General features: G+C 40.2%; 1 protein-coding gene across 1 annotated transcript in view; it reads left to right on the top strand.

Annotated features, from left to right (window-relative positions):
* Positions 1-18,961, top strand: part of LAMC1 (laminin, gamma 1 (formerly LAMB2)) — a 154,882-nt gene that overhangs the window by 116,792 nt on the left and 19,129 nt on the right. Inside the window, exons 10-17 of the mRNA XM_006872541.1 lie at positions 67-256; positions 565-677; positions 5,978-6,199; positions 6,308-6,496; positions 11,433-11,678; positions 12,134-12,287; positions 14,542-14,684; positions 17,600-17,778. Of these exons, the coding sequence (XP_006872603.1) occupies positions 67-256; positions 565-677; positions 5,978-6,199; positions 6,308-6,496; positions 11,433-11,678; positions 12,134-12,287; positions 14,542-14,684; positions 17,600-17,778 (1,436 nt within the window). The remainder of the gene's footprint in view (positions 1-66; positions 257-564; positions 678-5,977; positions 6,200-6,307; positions 6,497-11,432; positions 11,679-12,133; positions 12,288-14,541; positions 14,685-17,599; positions 17,779-18,961) is intronic.

The raw sequence follows: 18,961 nt of genomic DNA, 5'->3' as shown, positions 1-18,961 counted from the left end.
ACTTGATGTGTGCTTTTCAAAATTCTCCTTCTCACATTCTTGCTCACCCTTGTGTTTACATTCCAGCGAAGTTCTTGGGCAAGCAGATGTTGAGTTATGGCCAGAACCTCTCCTTCTCATTCCGAGTGGATAGGCGAGATACTCGCCTCTCTGCAGAAGACCTGGTGCTCGAGGGGGCCGGCCTAAGAGTGTCTGTGCCATTGATAGCACAGGGCAACTCCTACCCGAGTGAGACCCCTGTGAAATACATCTTCAGGTAAGACTGTCTCCTGGGTCAAATATGTCGGAACTGTGAAAATGGTTTCTTTATCTAAGTATGTCTGGCCTAGAGGTGTATGTTTAAGAAAAGTTTATAGGTTATCAGGGTGACTTTGTGAAAGGGAGCTTCCCTTTGTTAATCAGTACCTTTTGTATTTGTACTCTCTGACCAACAATCGCCTTTCTGATATGGTTAGATTGTGAGAGTACTGCATTATTGGAGGCATAAGTGAGCAAGAGATGCTTCCCCAGCACCCAGAATTACACTTTCAGAGTTAGTTAATGTGATGTTTTCTTTCCTTCCAGGCTTCATGAAGCAACAGATTACCCTTGGAGACCTACTCTTACCCCTTTTGAATTTCAGAAACTCCTGAACAACTTGACCTCTATCAAAATCCGTGGGACATACAGTGAGAGAAGTAAGTTGTGCTATCACTTAGGAGAACTGCATAAGAAGATAGTTAGGTCAGAGGATCCACAATAGCACAAAAGTTTCTCTCTAAAGTCTTAATGTCACAACACTGATCCTTGAAAAATGGTATAAGTCACTTCATTATATATAATCATGGGTAAAAATATTATATTGCAGTTTCAAAGAGTTCCTTTCTAAAATCTAGAGAAAATTTGCTGAATTTCGTAAACAGTATTTTTTATAGTTAATACACCTACTGAGGTTGCATTGTACACAGATAGATACTTCTAAAAAGCCTCACAAAGTATATATATATATATATATATATATATATATATATATATATATATATTCAGGACTTTAACAAAGAAATAGCAGTACACATTTAACAGTAGCAGTTTATTCCAAAATGTTTTTGTTTTTTTTTTGAGGTTTAAATAATTTGTATAGCAGTACAATTTTTTTGTAAAATATAAATAGAAGAATGAATCATTATCTTAACTGATAACCTTACCAGATATCAATATCTCTTAAATAATACCAAAATGTTTTTATTTAAGACTAAAAATTGTGATATAGAGTGATGATAATTCAGATTTTGTTGAGAGTTGTAGATCTCAAGAGTTTTTAGAGGTACAATTTATGCCTGCCTAGTTGTGTGGCACTATGGGTTAATACATCAGAGTGCAAAGCCGTTTGAATTGCAAGGTTGGCGGTTCAAGCTCACCAGTTACTCCTCGGAAACCCTATACAGGGTCGCTATGGGTCGGAACCGACTCGACGACACTTAACAACAACAAGTTCATAATTTAAATTCAGGTGGGATATGTTCAAGGTCAGATTTTGCCTCTTGTGGACTTGTTTTCATTTTCATTTTCTTCAGTTTCAGTTTGAATTTGCATATGAGCAAATTGATGGTCTGTTCCACAGTCTGCCCCTGGCCTTGGTTTCACTCTTTCCACAGATATAGTCAATTTGATTTCTATGTAGTCTATCTGGTGAGGTCCATGTGTATAGTCATCTCTTATGTTGTCCAAAGAAGGTATTTGAAATGACCAGAAGAGTTGTGGGATGACATCAAGAACATCATACATGAAGAAAGCAAAAAGTCATTAAGAAGGAAAACATCAAAATGGATGTCAGAAGAGACACTAAATTTGCTCTCCAGCATAGAGATGCTAAAGCAAATGGAAGAATGAGGAGGTCCAAGAGCTGAACAAAAAATTTCAATGATCAGTTCGAGAAGATAAAGCCAAATATTACAAAAAAATGTGCAAAGATCTGGAATCAGAAAACCAAAAAGGAAGAACATGCTCAGCATTTCTCAAGCTGGGGAAGCTGAAGAAAAAATTCAAGCCTCGACTTTCGTTATTAAAAGATTCTCTGGGCAAATTATTGGATGATGCAGAAAACATCAAGAGAAGATGGAAGGAATACACAGAGTCACTGTACCATAAGGAAATGGTTTATGTTCAGCTGTTTCAAGAGGTAGCATATGATCAAGAGCCAATGATACTGAAGGATGAAGATGAAGGTGCATTAAAGGAATTGGCAAAGAACAAGGCACCAGGAGTTGATGGAATAAAAATTGAAATCTTTCAAGACAGTGAGGTGGCACAGGAGGCACTCACTCATCTCTGCCAAGAAAGGATGACTATCTGGCCGACTGATTGGAAGAGATCCATATTTGTGCCCATTCCAAAGAGAGGTGACCCAGTGAAATGCAGAAATCATGGAACTATCTCTTTGATATCCCATGCGAGTAAAGTTTTACTAAAGGTATTACAGAAACGGCTACAATCATACATTGACAGAGAACTTCCAGAGGTTCAAGTCGGGTTCGGAAGAGACCGTGGAACCAGGGATATCATTGCTGATGTCCGATGGATCTTGGCTGAAAGGAGAGAATATCAGAAAGATGTTTACCTGTGCTTTACTGACTATGCAAAGGCTTTGGATTGTGTGGATCATAACAAGCTATGGACAACATTGTGAAGTATGAGTATTCAGGAACACTTAATTGTGCTCATGTAGAACCTTACCTGGACCAAGAGGCAGTTGTTCGAACAGAATATGGGAACATTGAATGGTTTAAAATAAAGAAAGGTGTATGACAAGGTTGTATTCTTTCACCATACTTATTCAATCTGTATGCTGAGCAAATAATCTGAGAAGCTGGGTTCTATTAAGAAAAACATGACATCAGGATTGGAGGAAGACTCATTAGCAACCTGTGATATGCAGATGGTACAACCTTGCTTGCTGAAAGTGAAGAGGACTTAAAACATTTACTGATGAAGATCACAGAGCACAGCCTTCAGTATGGATTGCATCTCAATGTCAAGAAAACAAAAATCCTCACCACTGGACCAATAAACAGCATTCTTATCAATGGAGAAAAGAGTGAAGTTGTCAAGGACTTCATGCTTCTTGAATCAACTATCAACATTTACGGAAGCAGCAGTCAAGAAATCAAAGGACGTATTGCATTAGGCAAATCTGCTGCACAAGACCTTTTTAAAGTGTTGAAGAGCAAAGATGTCAGCTTGAGGACTAAGGTATGCCTGACTCAAGCCATGGTATATTCAATAACCTCATATGCATGTGAAAGCTGGACAGTGAATAAGGAAGACCATAGAAGAATTAATGCCTTTGAGTAATGGTGTTGGAGGAGAATATTGAAAGTGTCATGGGCTACCAAAAGAACCAATAGATCCGTTTTGAAAGAAGTGTAGCCGGAGTGCTCCTTAGAGGCCAAGATGGCCAAACTTCGTCTCTCATACTTTGGACATATTGTCAGGAGGGACCAGTCGCTGGAGAAGGATATCATGTTTGGTAAGGCAAGAGGATCAGAGGAAAAGAGGAAGACCCCCAATGAGATGGGTTGGCCAAGTGGTACCATTGATGGACTCAAGCATGGCAACACTAGAGAGGTTGGCCCAGGATCAGGCAGTGTTTTGTTCTGCTGTGCATCAGGTCGCTATGGGTTGGCACTGACTCAATGGCACCTAACAACAACAACAAATTCATAATTCTTTTAGTTTGGCACTGTGGGATTAAGCATTGGTCCACAAGGTTGGCGTGAACCACAAAGTCAGTGGTTCCATCTCACCAGCTGCTCCTTGGAAACCCTATACAGTATTGCTATGAGTTGGAACCAATTTGACAACCCTTAACAACAACAACAAAAGCCTCAAGTACAATTCTCCTGATTCAGGTTGCTTAACCTTCATTTCTTTTTATTTACTGCAATGAATTATTAAAGCTTTTTTATTTGTTGGCCACATTATGACAACTTCTAAATTACTGGTTATTGTTATAATTTTAGTTGAACAAGGCTATTTTAGGTATGCCATTTAAGATTCTTGACCTTTTTCCACAGTAACTTTAAATGAAGACTTGTTTCTGAGGGATGTGAAGTCAGTTGATGGTGTGGTATTGGAAGCAGCATCAGTGGCTTGGACATGCTCAACTGTTTTTAGATGCCTGTGTGGATATCTAGAAGAATATATCTTTTTAAGTAGTCAGAAATGTGGATCTCTGGAGCTTAGGAAAAAGTTAGGATTGAAGACCTCCGATTGAAAGTTGTCAACATATGGGCAATCATTTTTATATTTGGAAATAGAGCAAAAATCCATAGAAAGAGAAAAGAAGATTGAACCCTAGTAACACAGTTATTTAAGGTTCAAGTCCTAAGACCCAAGGGAGAAAAATATTTTTAAAGGAGAAGAAATAACTACTAGGTTTACAAAGATCACATTGTTGGACTTTGAATAGGGTAATAAAGGTGATTTTTTTTTTTCAAGTGTTGAATTTTGAAGTTAGATTGCACTGATTTGAGAAGTAATTTAAACATGAGGAAAATAAAGGCTATCTTTTTGAAGTCTAGTAGTAAAGGGAAGGAAGGAAAAGACATGGACTAATGTTGAAATAAGAACAAGATTGAAGGAATATGTTTTTAGAATGGGGAGCCAGTGTATGATAGAGTTAGAAGCATCTTAATCAGTGGAGATGTATCTCATGATTTTACTGGGCAAAGAAACACAAAGTCATATCTAAAGTTGACTGAGTTCAATGCAATCATAGAAGAGATGTCGCTCAACCTTAGTTTATGTAATTCAGTTTCCAAATGAGTTACGTAAACAACAAGAAATATTTTATAACATGGAGAAATATACTTTACCCATAAAATTTTAAGAGACTAGATTGGAGTGGCTGATTTATTGATGATGTTATAAAGGATTTCTCTCCTATAGTATACTCCTTCTGATGCTATCAAGGGCACCACTGGGTTGGATGAATCACTGGTGTGAGCTATATAAGATTTCTATTTTTATTTTCTAATAGACATGGAAAGGCATTATGACCTTTGGCATAATGACTTTGGAGAAATTGCATAGTTGTTAGATACAATCCTGAGTAGTAAGACTTGTTTCCTTGTTTTAGAGACCCTGGGTGATACTTGGCTATTAACCTGAAAGGTTGGTGGGTTCAGTCCACCCAGAGGCACCTTGGAAGAAAGACCCTGGTGATTAACTTCTGAAAAACCAGTGTTTGAAAACCTTATGGAGCACAGTTCTAACTCAGACACACATTGTGTTGCTATGAGTCAGAATGGACTTGATAGCAGCTGGTTTACTTTTATTTGGTTTTGCTGCTCTAATGCAGGACAAAAATCAATAACTTGTCACTTACAGACAGGTGCTTTCCCTACTTTCTTATTCTTGAACTCTACAGTCACTTTCTGCTTTTGTAGCAAAAGAACAGAAACAATGTTTAATAGCTACAGGTTCAAACTCTTCTTTCTCCCTTCTCTGTTACTCAGAGCTCTGCTTGTTCCACATGAGTGTTAAAATGAGTTTTATTTTTCACAATGGTGATTAGAAGAACTGTTGTTGTTAAGTTCTGTCAAGTAGGTTCCAACTCATAGTGACCCTGTATAGGATTTCTGAGGCTTTAAATCTTTGTGGGAGCAGAAAATCTCATCTTTCTCCCACAAAGCAGCTGGTGGGTTTGAACCACCAACCTTGTGGTACACAGTCCTATGCTTATCCCACAGAGCCACTGCACTAGAGAGACTAGCAAATTCAGGTGTATGTATGTGTAGGTAAAGAAGCGTTTTTCTGTGCCACCACTTCATTGTTCTAAATGCTGTTTTCTAACTCTCTCTTTTAGTGGCTAAGTTAAACTACTGACTACTTTTCCCTGGCATTTTGCATCTGGTTCCTTCTTAGCTTTATTGACTTTTCCTGAACTTCTGAGTAGCAGAAGCCAGCTGAATGATTGTCTTTTCTACACCTTCTACAGGTGCTGGCTATCTGGATGATGTCACCATGGCAAGTGCTCGCCCTGGGCCTGGAATCCCTGCTACATGGGTGGAGTCCTGCACCTGCCCTGTGGGATACGGAGGGCAGTTCTGTGAGATGTGCCTCTCAGGCTACAGACGAGAAACACCAAGTCTGGGACCGTACAGTCCCTGTGTGCTTTGTACCTGCAATGGACACAGTGAGACCTGTGACCCTGACACAGGTGAGAAGCTGATCTTTGGCAGCTGTTGCATCTCAGATGGGAATGATATGGTAATGGTCTTGTTGACTCTTACACGTGCTTGTTTTCTCATACCTGCTTTCTAAATAGGTGTTTGCAACTGCAGAGACAGCACAGCTGGCCCCCACTGTGAAAAGTGCAGTGATGGGTACTATGGAGATTCAACTCTGGGCACCACCTCTGATTGCCAACCCTGTCCGTGTCCAGGGGGTTCAAGTTGTGCTGTTGTCCCCAAGACAAAGGAGGTGGTTTGTACCAATTGTCCTACTGGCACGACTGGTAAGTCTGCTTCCTTCACCAGCTGTCAGTGTTCCATCCCATGGAAAGGCCTTGAAGAGGACTTGTGGGTCTTTTACTTGTCTAGAATTTTTAGTTTGGTTCATTGATTATGGCAAAAGTTTTGTAAGAAGCAGGTTTGCTATGGATTCCTAAAATGTCTAGTTGATTAGTAATTATTGTTGTTGTTAAGTGCTGTCGAGTCGATTCCTACCCATAGTGACCCTGTATAGGGTTTCCAAGGAGCAACTGGGTGAGCTTGAACCACCAACCTTGCAGTTCAAATGACTTTGCAGTCTGACGCATTAGCCCACAGTGCCTAACATTTAGTGTTTGCTGAAGATCAGGTACCATTTCGAGCACTTGACATGTTCAGTCTCACTAATCCTCTCAACCTTGTGAGGTCGGTACTGCCATTATTCCAATGGTACGGTGAAGATAGCTAAGTGAGGCACAAGGACAATACGTTACACATCTGAAACTGCTGGTCATTGGTGAGCTGGGATTTCAGCCCAAGCAGTCTGGCTCTGAAGCTGATGTGTTAGATCACTACAGTATATCCATTTCTCATCACATGAGAAGCCAGACTTAAGTTTTTAGTTTGTGGACCTGCTCTGCAATTCTTAATATAAAGATGTAGTTTTTAAAGTGAATTAATTCTTTTTCTTTAGTAGCCCTTTCAGTGTATCAGAAGTTATCACATTTAGTGGGAGAATACACATATTCATTTTTTTAAAGGTTTGGATAGCCCTGTGTTCCCATTCTACGTGTTTTTCTTTTTGAAAAGAACGTAAAACTGGATCTTCCATAGCAACTCAGAGAAGTACCTTGGCTGGCTGAGTGGGGAGACCAAGTCTTTTCTTTGGTGTCCAGGTCAATGGAGAGGTTTGGCTAGGCTTCTGATACCTGATTCTTGTCTAAAAGATACAGCTACAGTGCATGAATAATAAGCTTGTTTCTTTGTTAAGTTCACCAAGCTGATACTCTATTGCTTACATCTCATCAAAATACTCTTTTATCATTAGGAATCATCAAAGTATCCCCTCTTCATTTCACTACTCCACTAGCCCCACACCAAGCATAAGAGAATTGCAGTGATCATTTACTTAAGCGAGCTGAGCAAATAAGGAGTGGCAATTAGTGTGGAATTTCATATTTTTGATTCAGCCTCATCCTCCACGACCCACCCTGGCACTCACAACTCAGCTGAGTTGAAACATCACTTCCCCAGAAAGGCTTTTGTCCGTGAACTGTCCTTCACAGCTATCCAAGGTTATTAGGGCCCCTTACTCTGCAGCCTTAAGGAGCTCTGGTAGCATAGTGGTTATGAATCGGGCTGCGAACCGCAAGGTCAGCAGTTCGAAAACTACCAGCTGTTCCGCGGGAGAAAGATGATGCTTTCTGCTCCTGTAAAGATTTACAGCCTCGGAAACCCTGTACAGGGTCACTGTGAGTCGGAACCAACTCCATGGCACACAACACCAACAACACTCTGCAGCGTTAGCATATATTGAATATTCCTATTGACAGTACTTACTCTTAGTAGTAATTAAGATAACAGTAAAACTTTCTTTAAAAGTTTATTTTCTTGTTGAGAATACACATAGCAAAACATACACCAGTTCAACCATTTCTACATGGACCCACTCAGTGACATTGATCAAGGTCTTTGAGTTGTCCTGCCATTCTGCCTGAGTTGGCCTTCCTCATTGACATAATCTCACTGCTTTAGTTTCCTGTCTAATTTCTTGAATTGCTTGTCAAATTGATCCCATATTGATCTCTAATGGGTCTCATTAAGAACTACTGGTGTGGTGTTAATAGGATAAGCGCTGGATTACAAACCACAAGATCGGTGGTTCAAACACACTAGGTGTTCCTCAGAAACCCTCTACAGGATCGCTGTGATTCAGAACTGACTAGATGGCACTTAACAACAACAAAAATAGATCTCTAATAACAGTACTTGGTGAAAATATTTATTAACAGAATGCAAATATTAGACTTACTCTTTTAGAAGAATATATAAAAAAAGGAGTAATTACTGATAATCACCCAAATTTCATAGTGTTCTTTCACATATAACATACCTTTAAAACAAATGTTTATTGGTGAAATATTAGCAATATTTGTACTATTTTTTTCAGCAAATTTGAGTGCATGATTTTGAGAATACAAAGATGAGTGAAAGATGGCTTCTGTTCTTCAGCAACTACAAATGTGGCAGGAAATGCAGACAATCATAATTCACAGTGCTTAGTTCAGATATAGGAATGCATACAAGAGTACAAAAAGCAAAGAAACACGGTTGCCTCTTCCAATGCTGGGAGGGAAGATAAGGAAAACTGGGGCTAAAAGATGTATAAAAATAGCCTCAGTAACCCTACACAGGGTCGCTATGAGTCAGAACCAATTCGACAACACACTGCCGCCACCACCACCAGTTTGCCCAAAGTCATAGAAGTGTTACAGCCAGGAACTGAAACTAGATCCTAAACTAAGACAAAAAGTAGCCTAGCTGTAGCTGCCAAAATGGTATTTCTAAGTGAAACCTTCTCATGGGCTATCAGGTAGCTCTGATTTAAGTTTATCACAAGGTTTTAATTTAAGCAAACCCAAGCCAGTTCTTTAATTTCTTCCCCCTTTGTCTAGCCCCAATCCTAATCCTCCCCATGGAAAGGCCTTGAAGAGGACTTGTGGGTCTTTTACTTGTCTCACTCATCTCAGTAAATACACTGCCATTGACCTAGTTGGTTTCTGAGGAACAGCTGGTGGATTTGAACTGGCCAACCTTGTATTTCATAGTCCAGTATTTATCCTACAGCACCACAGCAGGAGTTCCAGCAACCTAGTTGGTAAAGCTAAAAACCTAAGGCTTGTCCATGATTCATCTTTTTTTCACTCCCCAGAAGCAACCAGTCAGCAAGTCTTTGCAATTTGATCTCAGATATGACAACTTTTACCACTTCCACTGCTACCACCCTGGCTGAAACCACTCAGCCAGGAGTTGCATCCTAATTGGTCTCTCTGTTTCACTCTGCTTCCCCACAATCTGTTCTCCACTTAGCAGCCAGAAGGATTCTTTTAAAATGTAAACATGATCCACTCACTTCTAATAGTCACCAGCTGCTTCTCTTTGCACTTAGACCCAGATCCCTTACTGTGACCCCTATGATCCTGGATGGGTTGCTTCTTGCTGATCCCACAGCTCATCTTGCTTTTCCTAGACTATTCATCCGTCAGATCTTGTCATGGAAAATGGTCCTTCCCTTTTCATTTCTCAGTCCATGCCGTCACTCTGTCATGTTCTATTTTGTTTAAATTTTTTTTGCATTTATCTTTACCTGAAGTAATCTTGTTTATTATATGTGTGTCTGTACCAACTTCACTGTAACGGTCATGAGAGCAGGGAATGTGTCTGCTGTGTTCATGACTTTGATCCTAATGACCTAGAATAGTGCTAGTATATAGTATGAAAAGCCAAAAGCAGACCACTGCCATCCCATCAAGTTGATTCTGACTCATAGCTACCCTATATAGGGTTTCCCAGGCTGTAAATGTCTACAAGAGCAGAAAGCCTCCTCGTGGTGGGATTCAAATTACTGACCTTGCAGTTAGCAGCCCTCTACGCCCCAAGGGCTTCTTATATAGTATGAGGCGGGCTTCAAAAGGTTTTTGGAAAAATGGAATTGAAAGTTAATAAAATATTTCCATGAAATTTTTGAAGCCCTCCTCACAGATGTTCAGTAGATATTCATTGAATGAATAATCGAAACACTGCTTATTGAGAAATTTTCAGCTCATCAAGGCCAATAAGGCTTTAATGATATCAAAAACAACTTGAACTAATAATGGTGGGATAAATGGAAAAGGAAGGATGAGAAGCCATGAATTTAGTAAGGTGAAAAGAGGCCTGGATTCTAGCTTTGTCTGGGTTACTGGCAGCCATTTGGTTGTGGACAGATTAATTAACCTCTCAGTTCCCTTAGCTCTAATAGAGGCAGTTACAATTGTTGATCTCTAACTCCTCCTTGAAAATGCTGCTTTGGTAGTTGTTGACACTGCTCAACAAGAACTAGCACGTGCATCTTTTTTTTTCCATAAGAGATAGATCCTGCTCTCACCCTACTGTATGGAAAACTTTTTCTAGTATTAATCATGGCACTTCATCATTTTCAATATCATCACCAAAAACACTCTACCATACAGGGATGAACCATCCCTCAGGACTGCAGAGCATCATGAACTCTGGGCCTGATGCATTTTTAGAGCCCTTTGGGTATCGTATTTCAGTGGATCATCAGAAGAATCTAAGGGGAGTAGGTCGACTGGAAGGAGTCCTGGTGGCACAGTGGTTAAGCTCTTGGCTGCCACTCAAAAGGTCAGAGGTCTGAACTCCCTAGCCACTCTGCAGGAGAATGATATGGTAGTCTGCTTCTATGAAGATTGTTGTTGTTGTTGTTAAGTGCCTTTGAGTCGGTTCCAACCCATAGGGCCCTGTATAGGATTTCCTAGGAGCGGCTGGTGAGCTTGAACCACCAACCTTGTGGTTCAAACAAGCTTTGTAGTCCAGCGCATTAATTACAGCACCAAACCAGAAGCCTTGGAAACCCTATGGGGCAGTTACACTATATACTATAGGGTAAGTAGAGCCTGAGTTGATTTGATGGCAGTGGATTTGGATTTTTTTTTTTCTTAGGCAGACTAGGTACTATCATCCAAATAATGACATGGAGCCTTGGAAAGGTCAGAGACATGCCTGAGGTGACTCTTGGCACGAGCTACAACTGTGGCCCAGGTCATCTGCCCCCAACATGGGTGCCACGTCCATCGTACCACATTTGCTCAACCTGATGGGGAGCAGACTGTAACCAGTGTAACTAGATTTAGACCACAACTGTCTGAGCTCTTTCATAACATCAGGTTGTCTTCCCCCCAGGTAAAAGATGTGAGCTCTGTGATGATGGCTACTTTGGAGACCCTCTGGGTGGAAACGGTCCGGTGAGGCTCTGCCGTCTGTGCCAGTGTAACGACAACATTGACCCCAATGCAGTTGGGAACTGCAACCGCATGACGGGAGAATGCCTGAAGTGCATCTATAACACTGCTGGCTTCTACTGTGACCGGTGCAAAGACGGGTTTTTCGGGAATCCCCTGGCTCCCAATCCAGCAGACAAATGCAAAGGTAATCAGCCACTGGATAGGCTTTGTCACAATTGGCACGTTTTTTCATGGGCATTCATTATGTGGATTCTGAAAATGCTGGTTCACTGTCTAATAGAAATATAGTGGAAACTACTTATATAAATTTCATGGTTTCCAGTAGCCACCTTAAAAGAGTTGAAGGAAACATATGGAATGAATTTGTAATAACATATTTTATTTATTGAAATTATATTCAACAATATAAAATTTGAGTGAGATTTTTTTTTATACTAAGGTTTCAAAATCCAGTGTGTATTTCATACTTAGAAGCACATCTCAATTCATAGTAGCCACATTGCAAGTCTTAGGACCCATGTGTGGCTAATGGCTACCAGATTAGATGACGCAAGTCTAAAGAATCTATTTTCAGGCTTTCCATTTCAATATTTCTGTCAAGTAATTGCATCTTTTCCTGTCTCTGTCTTTCTGCCCTAGGCTGCAACTGCAATCCGTACGGTACCATGAGGCAGCAGAGCGGCTGTAACCCTGTGACTGGACAGTGCACATGTCTGCCTCATGTGACAGGCAGGGACTGTGCTGCCTGTGACCCTGGATTCTATAACCTGCAGAGTGGTCAAGGCTGTGAGAGGTAAAACATTGGCCATTGGTGGAAGAAATGGTTGACTCTTATATTGTTAAAAACAAAAAACACCAACTTTTGTGCAAGTCATACTATACAAGGGGGTTTCAAAAAGTTCATGGAAAACTGGAATGAAAAGATAATGGATTTTTTCACAAACTGAAGCCTCCTCGTACTTGTAGGATTTTGCTCCAAAAAGTATGAGAGTGCCTTGTTGTTGTTGTTCTGTGCAGTGGAGTCGGTTCTGACTCATAGCGACCCTGTACAGTGTTTCTGAGGCTAAAAATCTTTATGGGAGCAGAAGGCCTCATCTTTCTCCTGCGGAACAGCTGGTAGTTACGAACTACTGACCTTGAGGTTCGCAGCCCGATTCATAACCACTACCCTGCCAAAGGTAAATCACCCTTTAGAGGCAATGGTGGAGAGTTGTAGTTAATAAGAGAGAAGAGTAGAGTGCAGTGACCCTGGATGTGCCAGAATCACTGAAGAACACTTTAAAAAAATACAAATTGCAGTCTTCTCTAAAATGCCTAGAATCAAACTCTTTCAGGGTGCAACTTGAGAATTCCTGTTTTCAGGTGCTCTTGGCCAGGTGGAAAGCAGTTTGGTATTTCCTCCCTCAAAAAGTTGAATGTAGACTTAACAGGCCAAAAAAAGCAAAGAGAAAAACAATCCCCCCTGCTGTCAAGTTGGTTGGGACTCAGAGCAACCCTACAGGGCCGCCTAGAACTGCTCCCTAGGACTTCTGAGGCTGCCATCTTTGTGAGAGCAGATTGCCACAGCTTTCTCCCAGGGAACAGCTGGGGGCTTCAAACTGCTGACCTGTCTGCTCACAGCCGAGTGCTCACCCACTTTACCACCAGGGCTCCTAAGACTTACCCTATGGCCCAACAATTGTGCTTCTATGTATTGTTGTTGTTAAGTGCCATCAAGTCAGTTCCAACTCATAGCGACCCTGTATAGGGTTTCCGAGGAGTGTCTGGTGGGTTTGAACCACCGACCTTGCAGTTCAAACCAACCTTGTGGTCCAGTGCATTATCTTGCAGTGCCACACCAGGACTCCTATGTATTACTCAATAGATTGGAAGCAAGACCTCAAACACATACTTTGCATACCAATGTTCATTTCAGCACTACTTTTAATAGCTAAAAGGTAGAAACAACTCATCACCAGATGAATAGATAAATAAAATGTGGCATACACATACAATGAAATTTTATTCAGTCATAAAAAGGAGTAAGTTCTCATACATATTATAACATTAATGAACCTTGAAAGCATTGCGCTAAGTGAAGTAAGCCAGACACAAAAAGAACAATGTAATATGATTCCACTTTTATGAAATATCTAGGATTGACAAAAATACATAGAGACCAAAGTAGATTTGTAGTTAGCATGGGGTGTCTGGAGGAGAGATCCAGGAGTTATTGCCTAGTGGATACAGAGTTTCTGTTTGGAGAGATGAGAAACTTGGAAACTAATGGGATGGTGCTTGTACAAAGTGGTGAGTATAGTTAATACCACTCAGTGGTACACTTGAAAATGGCTAAAATGGCACATTTTATGGTATGTGTGTGAGGCCTTCAAAAAGCTGTGGAAAAATGAACATTTAAAAAACTGTCAATATTTTACATTGCTACATGTATGAACTACATAGAATTATAATACTATGATTGTTTAAAAAAAGCCAGGAAGTGATTCAGTGAACTAAGGTTGGCTTGTCATTAGTTTTTTAATAAATGGTTTTATACCTTGAAGTGCTGGTGTGGCGCTTTAGGGTAAGCACTGGACTGTTGACCACAAGGTTGGCAGTTCAAACCCACCAATTATTTGAAGGGAGAAAGAGGAGACTTTCTGCTCCCATAAAGATTTACAACCTAAGAAACCCAGGGTCGTTATGAGTCGGCATTGACTCAATAGCAGTGAGTGAGTTTTTATACCTTAGTATAATTCATGAACTTTTTGAAGCCCCCTTTTATATTTTACCACAATTTTAAAGGAAACAAAAAAGCTCTTGGTCAGTTCCAGTGCATTGCCAGATTGGAGAGCCTCTGGTAGCATTAAAAGGAAGTTCTGAATAGAACTCATGACGATTGCATGGCATTCAAGGGCTTAATGACCATAAACATTCTCTCTTTATCACCTTTAATAGTCTGTCTTGTAATACAAATGATATCAACGTTATTCTGGTGGGAAGAAAAAAGAGTTTTCCTGAAGTCTGCTTTTTTCCTCCCCTGAGAAATGCTGTGTGTTTGTTTTCAGGTGTGACTGCCATGCTCTGGGTTCCACCAATGGTCAGTGTGACATTGCCACCGGCCAGTGTGAGTGCCAGCCCGGCATTACTGGTCAGCACTGTGAGCGGTGTGAGGTCAACCACTTTGGATTTGGACCTGAAGGCTGCAAACGTAAGTAGCAAATACCAAAGAACAACGAACGGTGTTACTAGGGTCCTTGTCACACCCCCCACCTACTGACCTCCTCCCATACCAGACTATACAGAGTCCTTAGTTATGTATTATCAATTTTAATCAGAGTAATATGTGACAAATATTAATGTAATATTTCTTAGGTTATATGAAAATAACAAAATTGTTTTATAAAATCTTTCTACATTGAATTCCAACACCATTAGTTACATTATTAGTAACTGAGCCAAAGCCGGTTTTGATTTTTCATCTGCTTTTCCTTTGATTACTATACTTCACTATCAAAGAAGTTATTTATTTATTTTGGTCTTTGCCCTTCTTTTATTCATTCATCCAGTAAGTTGTTTTTGGTTTTTTAAAAAATATTTTATTGTGAATTATGTGATAGTTTCTTTGGGAGAACATTAACTTTATATTCATCCTATCGTATATCGTTTCATTGCCATGGTTACAATCCCCTCCGTGCATCATCACCCAACCAAAGGGTATATACCCTGTGAGCCTGCCCCCTGGTCCTCAGCACACAACCCCTCTCCCTCTCTGGGTCTAGAGTTCATAGCCGCTCCATCTCTCCACATCATCGTCTCTGCCTCCATCTCTGGTGTCGCTGCTTCTCTGAGTAGGGTCTCACACTCCGCTCTTCTCCCTTGATGGTCCCAGGACCTCTATTCCTGGACTGCAAAGTCAATCACTCCCCTCCTTTTGCTACAAAACATCCACCTCAAAGAAGTTATTGGTGCAGGTTCATAAATACTAATTACCACAGTATTGTAGCTAACACACAAGAAAAGTGGACATAATCAACAATTTAAAAAATACCAACAGCAACAAAAGCAACCATGCATGCTTGTAGTGTGTGCAGATGATGTGAAGCATCATTGTAATCGAATAATAATGACAGCTCTGACTAGAGGCCACTAGAGGGATCAAAGAGTGTATCAGCATAGAGCTTTAGCCTTGGCGCTATATTGATACATGTAAGCTGGGTTTATAAAAGGTGTTTTTGTTGTTATAAAGTACAGGGATTTTTTAAATAAAGCTTTCTTTGTGTACTGAGTGATCGTTTACATGGGAGAACATTGATTTTGCACTCATCCTATTGCATTTTGTTTCATTGCAATGATTGCAATCTCCTCCATGCATCAGCCAGCACTCAACCATATTTGCTTCTAGTCCCTCTGGGTTTTTTTGTTTGTTTTGTTTTTTGGATGTACACAAAAACACTCAGGAATATATAAACATTTAAACAACCAAAAGGCACGTTCTGCAAGCCTGCCTCCTGGCCACCAGCACACAGCCTTTCTCTTTCCATGAGTCTGGAGTCTTCAGCTGCTTTCTCTCTCCATGTCCTCATGTCTGCCTCCTGGTGTCACTGCTTCTCTGATTAGGGTTCTATGTTCCACTCATGTTCTTATTTCTTGATGGTCCTAGGGTTCATCAAGTCCAAGACTCTGTTCTTGGAATGTAAGGTTAACTACCCTTTTTGTTACACCACTTCTGCCTTTACGGTTGTAACCATTGCAATTAGTCATAATAATAATAATTACTCACTATTGAATCAAATTAATCCTCTCTCCATCTTCTTTCACCTAGACCACAGTGATATTTTTATAAAAAGTGATAATTTCTGCTGCAACACTTCACAAAACTGTTATGATGATTTTGATGTCACCCAAACTGATGGTCTTAGCCAGTGCAGTCTGCATCCATTGCACCCCCTGAGTGACTCTATTGCCAAACCACACCCATTTCCATCAAGTTGATTCCAACTCACAGGGAGAACAGACTCTTAGGGTTTCTAATGCTGTCATCATTTAGGAAATTCCCCCTTGGAGCTGCTTGTGGGTTTTACTCACTGACTTTTCGTTAAGTAGCCAATTAGCGCTTAACTGATGCTCCACCAGTGTTCCTATGCAGCTTCAGGTCTCCTCTAATTCATTTAGAATCGTAAATTCAGAAAGGGCCTTGCCAGCCTCAGTCTAGCCACAGCTGGCTTACAGTCATGGCTGCGTCTCGCTCTAATACTTTATTAGACAAATCATATCATTTTTTTCTAAAGATCTGGAGCTGGAGGACTCTCCTTTGGGGTTTTTTTTTGCAACCACTTTACTTTTGTTTTCTTTAATAGAGTTTCTGATTCTTACCTCTTTTCCATCTTTTATTTTTTCAAAGAGCAGTCTCCCTTTGAATACTGAGCTCTCCTATTATGCTTTAATGAAACTTTTTATAATTGATGACATTCTTAGTGTAGATAATTAAACAGTAAAGGATATTCTGTTCACAGTGTGTTTGTTGACTTACTGGCTACAGTTGCTTCCCGCCTTGGGGCCTTTTTGGTATGGTTACGTATAAACATCTGCTTCTCCTTAGCAAAAACACTTGACTGGTATTAGCTTGCAGAACAGTTTGATTTTTTACTTTCTGAATGTCTTCATTTCTCCTGTGGAATGTAACATAAGTCATTAACTCAGTTGCAGAGAACAACATGAGTGACTGTATGACAAAATAATACAAAATAAAGTATTCCCATTTGGATTTTCCGATTCCTTAGTGACAGAATAGATTAAACAGTAGAGAGATGATGGTAGAGGCAAAGTCTTGAGTTGTGTGAAGAGAGCATAGATTAGTTTCATAGAGTAGTTTCTAAAGTGATCAAGTAGCAGGAGATGTTCCCCAGAGGATGGATGTTTTCCTTTACAACTTAATGTTTGCTTTAAGAATGCCTGTGTTCTCTTTTAAGCAGACTTAATCATTTAAATTCTTATAAATTGGCCCGTTTTTAAAAGGCTCTGCTTATAATGATAATACAGTCAGCTTTGATACCAACCTGAGTTCATACTCAAGACGTGCCCTTTCTTTTTCTCCTTATGTATTCTTCTCCCTTTACTCTGCAGCATGTGACTGTCATCCTGAGGGGTCTCTTTCACTGCAGTGCAAAGACGATGGTCATTGTGAGTGCAAGGAAGGCTTTGTGGGAAATCGCTGTGACCAGTGTGAAGAGAACTATTTCTATAACCGCTCTTGGCCGGGCTGTCAGGAGTGCCCAGCATGTTACCGGCTGGTAAAGGATAAGGTGAGCTCTCAGCAGTGCACTCAATGAGTCAGCACACATTGAGCACCTACTCTGTGTTAGGCTCTGCTGAGGCAATATGGACCTGGTGAACATGGTCCCTGCTCTCAAAGACAAATAATACAACTTAAATACAGGTGCAGCATTCCTAGGAAACCTAGTGAGAGCCAACATGGCATAAAGTGTAGAAGCAGTTGTCACTCATTTATATGGGAAATTTTTTGAGTAGTTTCAGACCCAAAAAGTAACCTAACAAAAAGCTCATAAAATCTAAAAATAACACTAGCTTATAATGTTCACAGACAGACACTGTTCAAAGCTACGGAGGCTTGATGCTGAGATGTTGTGTGTACAAGGAGCTTGGCAGCACCAGTCTTACTGATCAGGGTGCACACTGACTTTTTAATAATTTGCTGTAAAGTAAACATTAGTTTTGGTTTTTACCTTTCTTCTTAAAAGCAAAACTTCCCTATGGATGGTTAGCAAAACAGATACTAATTTAGGTTTTTTGTAAAAGCGAAGCGGTGTAAAACAAACATTCAAAAAATAAGAGATACCTGTACACAAAAGATACACTAGTTAAGTGCAATAAAGGCTACAAAGAGAATAACTGGAGGGGACTAGTTTATATAGGATTCACCAGGGAAGTTCATTTCAGGTGAGATTATAAAGATAAAAAGAAACAAGCCAAATGAGAAACAACGGGCAGGGAGTGTGTTGTACCAGGCAGAAAAAGCGTAATGTACAAAGGCCTCAAAGAGGAGGTTAGCTGGAGTGTGCTGAATGAATGAAGAACGGTTCTTGATAAGACTAGAGAGGTTGGTAGGGACATGTAGGACCATGTTGACCACATTAAGAAAGTTAGATTTTATTTCAGATCCAATGGGAATCTGCCCAAGAGTTTTCAGCTAGGAAATCTAGTTTCTATATTAAGAAGAACATAAACTGCTAAATGTAGATTGGTGGTTAGAAGTGGAGGAATATGGAAACCTGGATTGGATAAATATGTGTGTTTGTGGAAGGAGAGTCTGAGTGGACAAGGATAGGGAAAAAGAAGAATCCAGAATAGGTCTTAAGGTAGATGGAGGCTTTATTTAGTGGAATGGAGATGACTCAGAACAGACTATCAAGGGTATACACTTTGATGTGACATTTGAGATACCTATCGGAGGACCAAATGGAAAGA

This window comes from Chrysochloris asiatica, unplaced genomic scaffold (assembly GCF_000296735.1).
Source record: "Chrysochloris asiatica unplaced genomic scaffold, ChrAsi1.0 scaffold00203, whole genome shotgun sequence".
Lineage (NCBI taxonomy): Eukaryota > Metazoa > Chordata > Mammalia > Afrosoricida > Chrysochloridae > Chrysochloris > Chrysochloris asiatica.
This window is presented reverse-complemented; position numbering and strand designations above follow the sequence as displayed.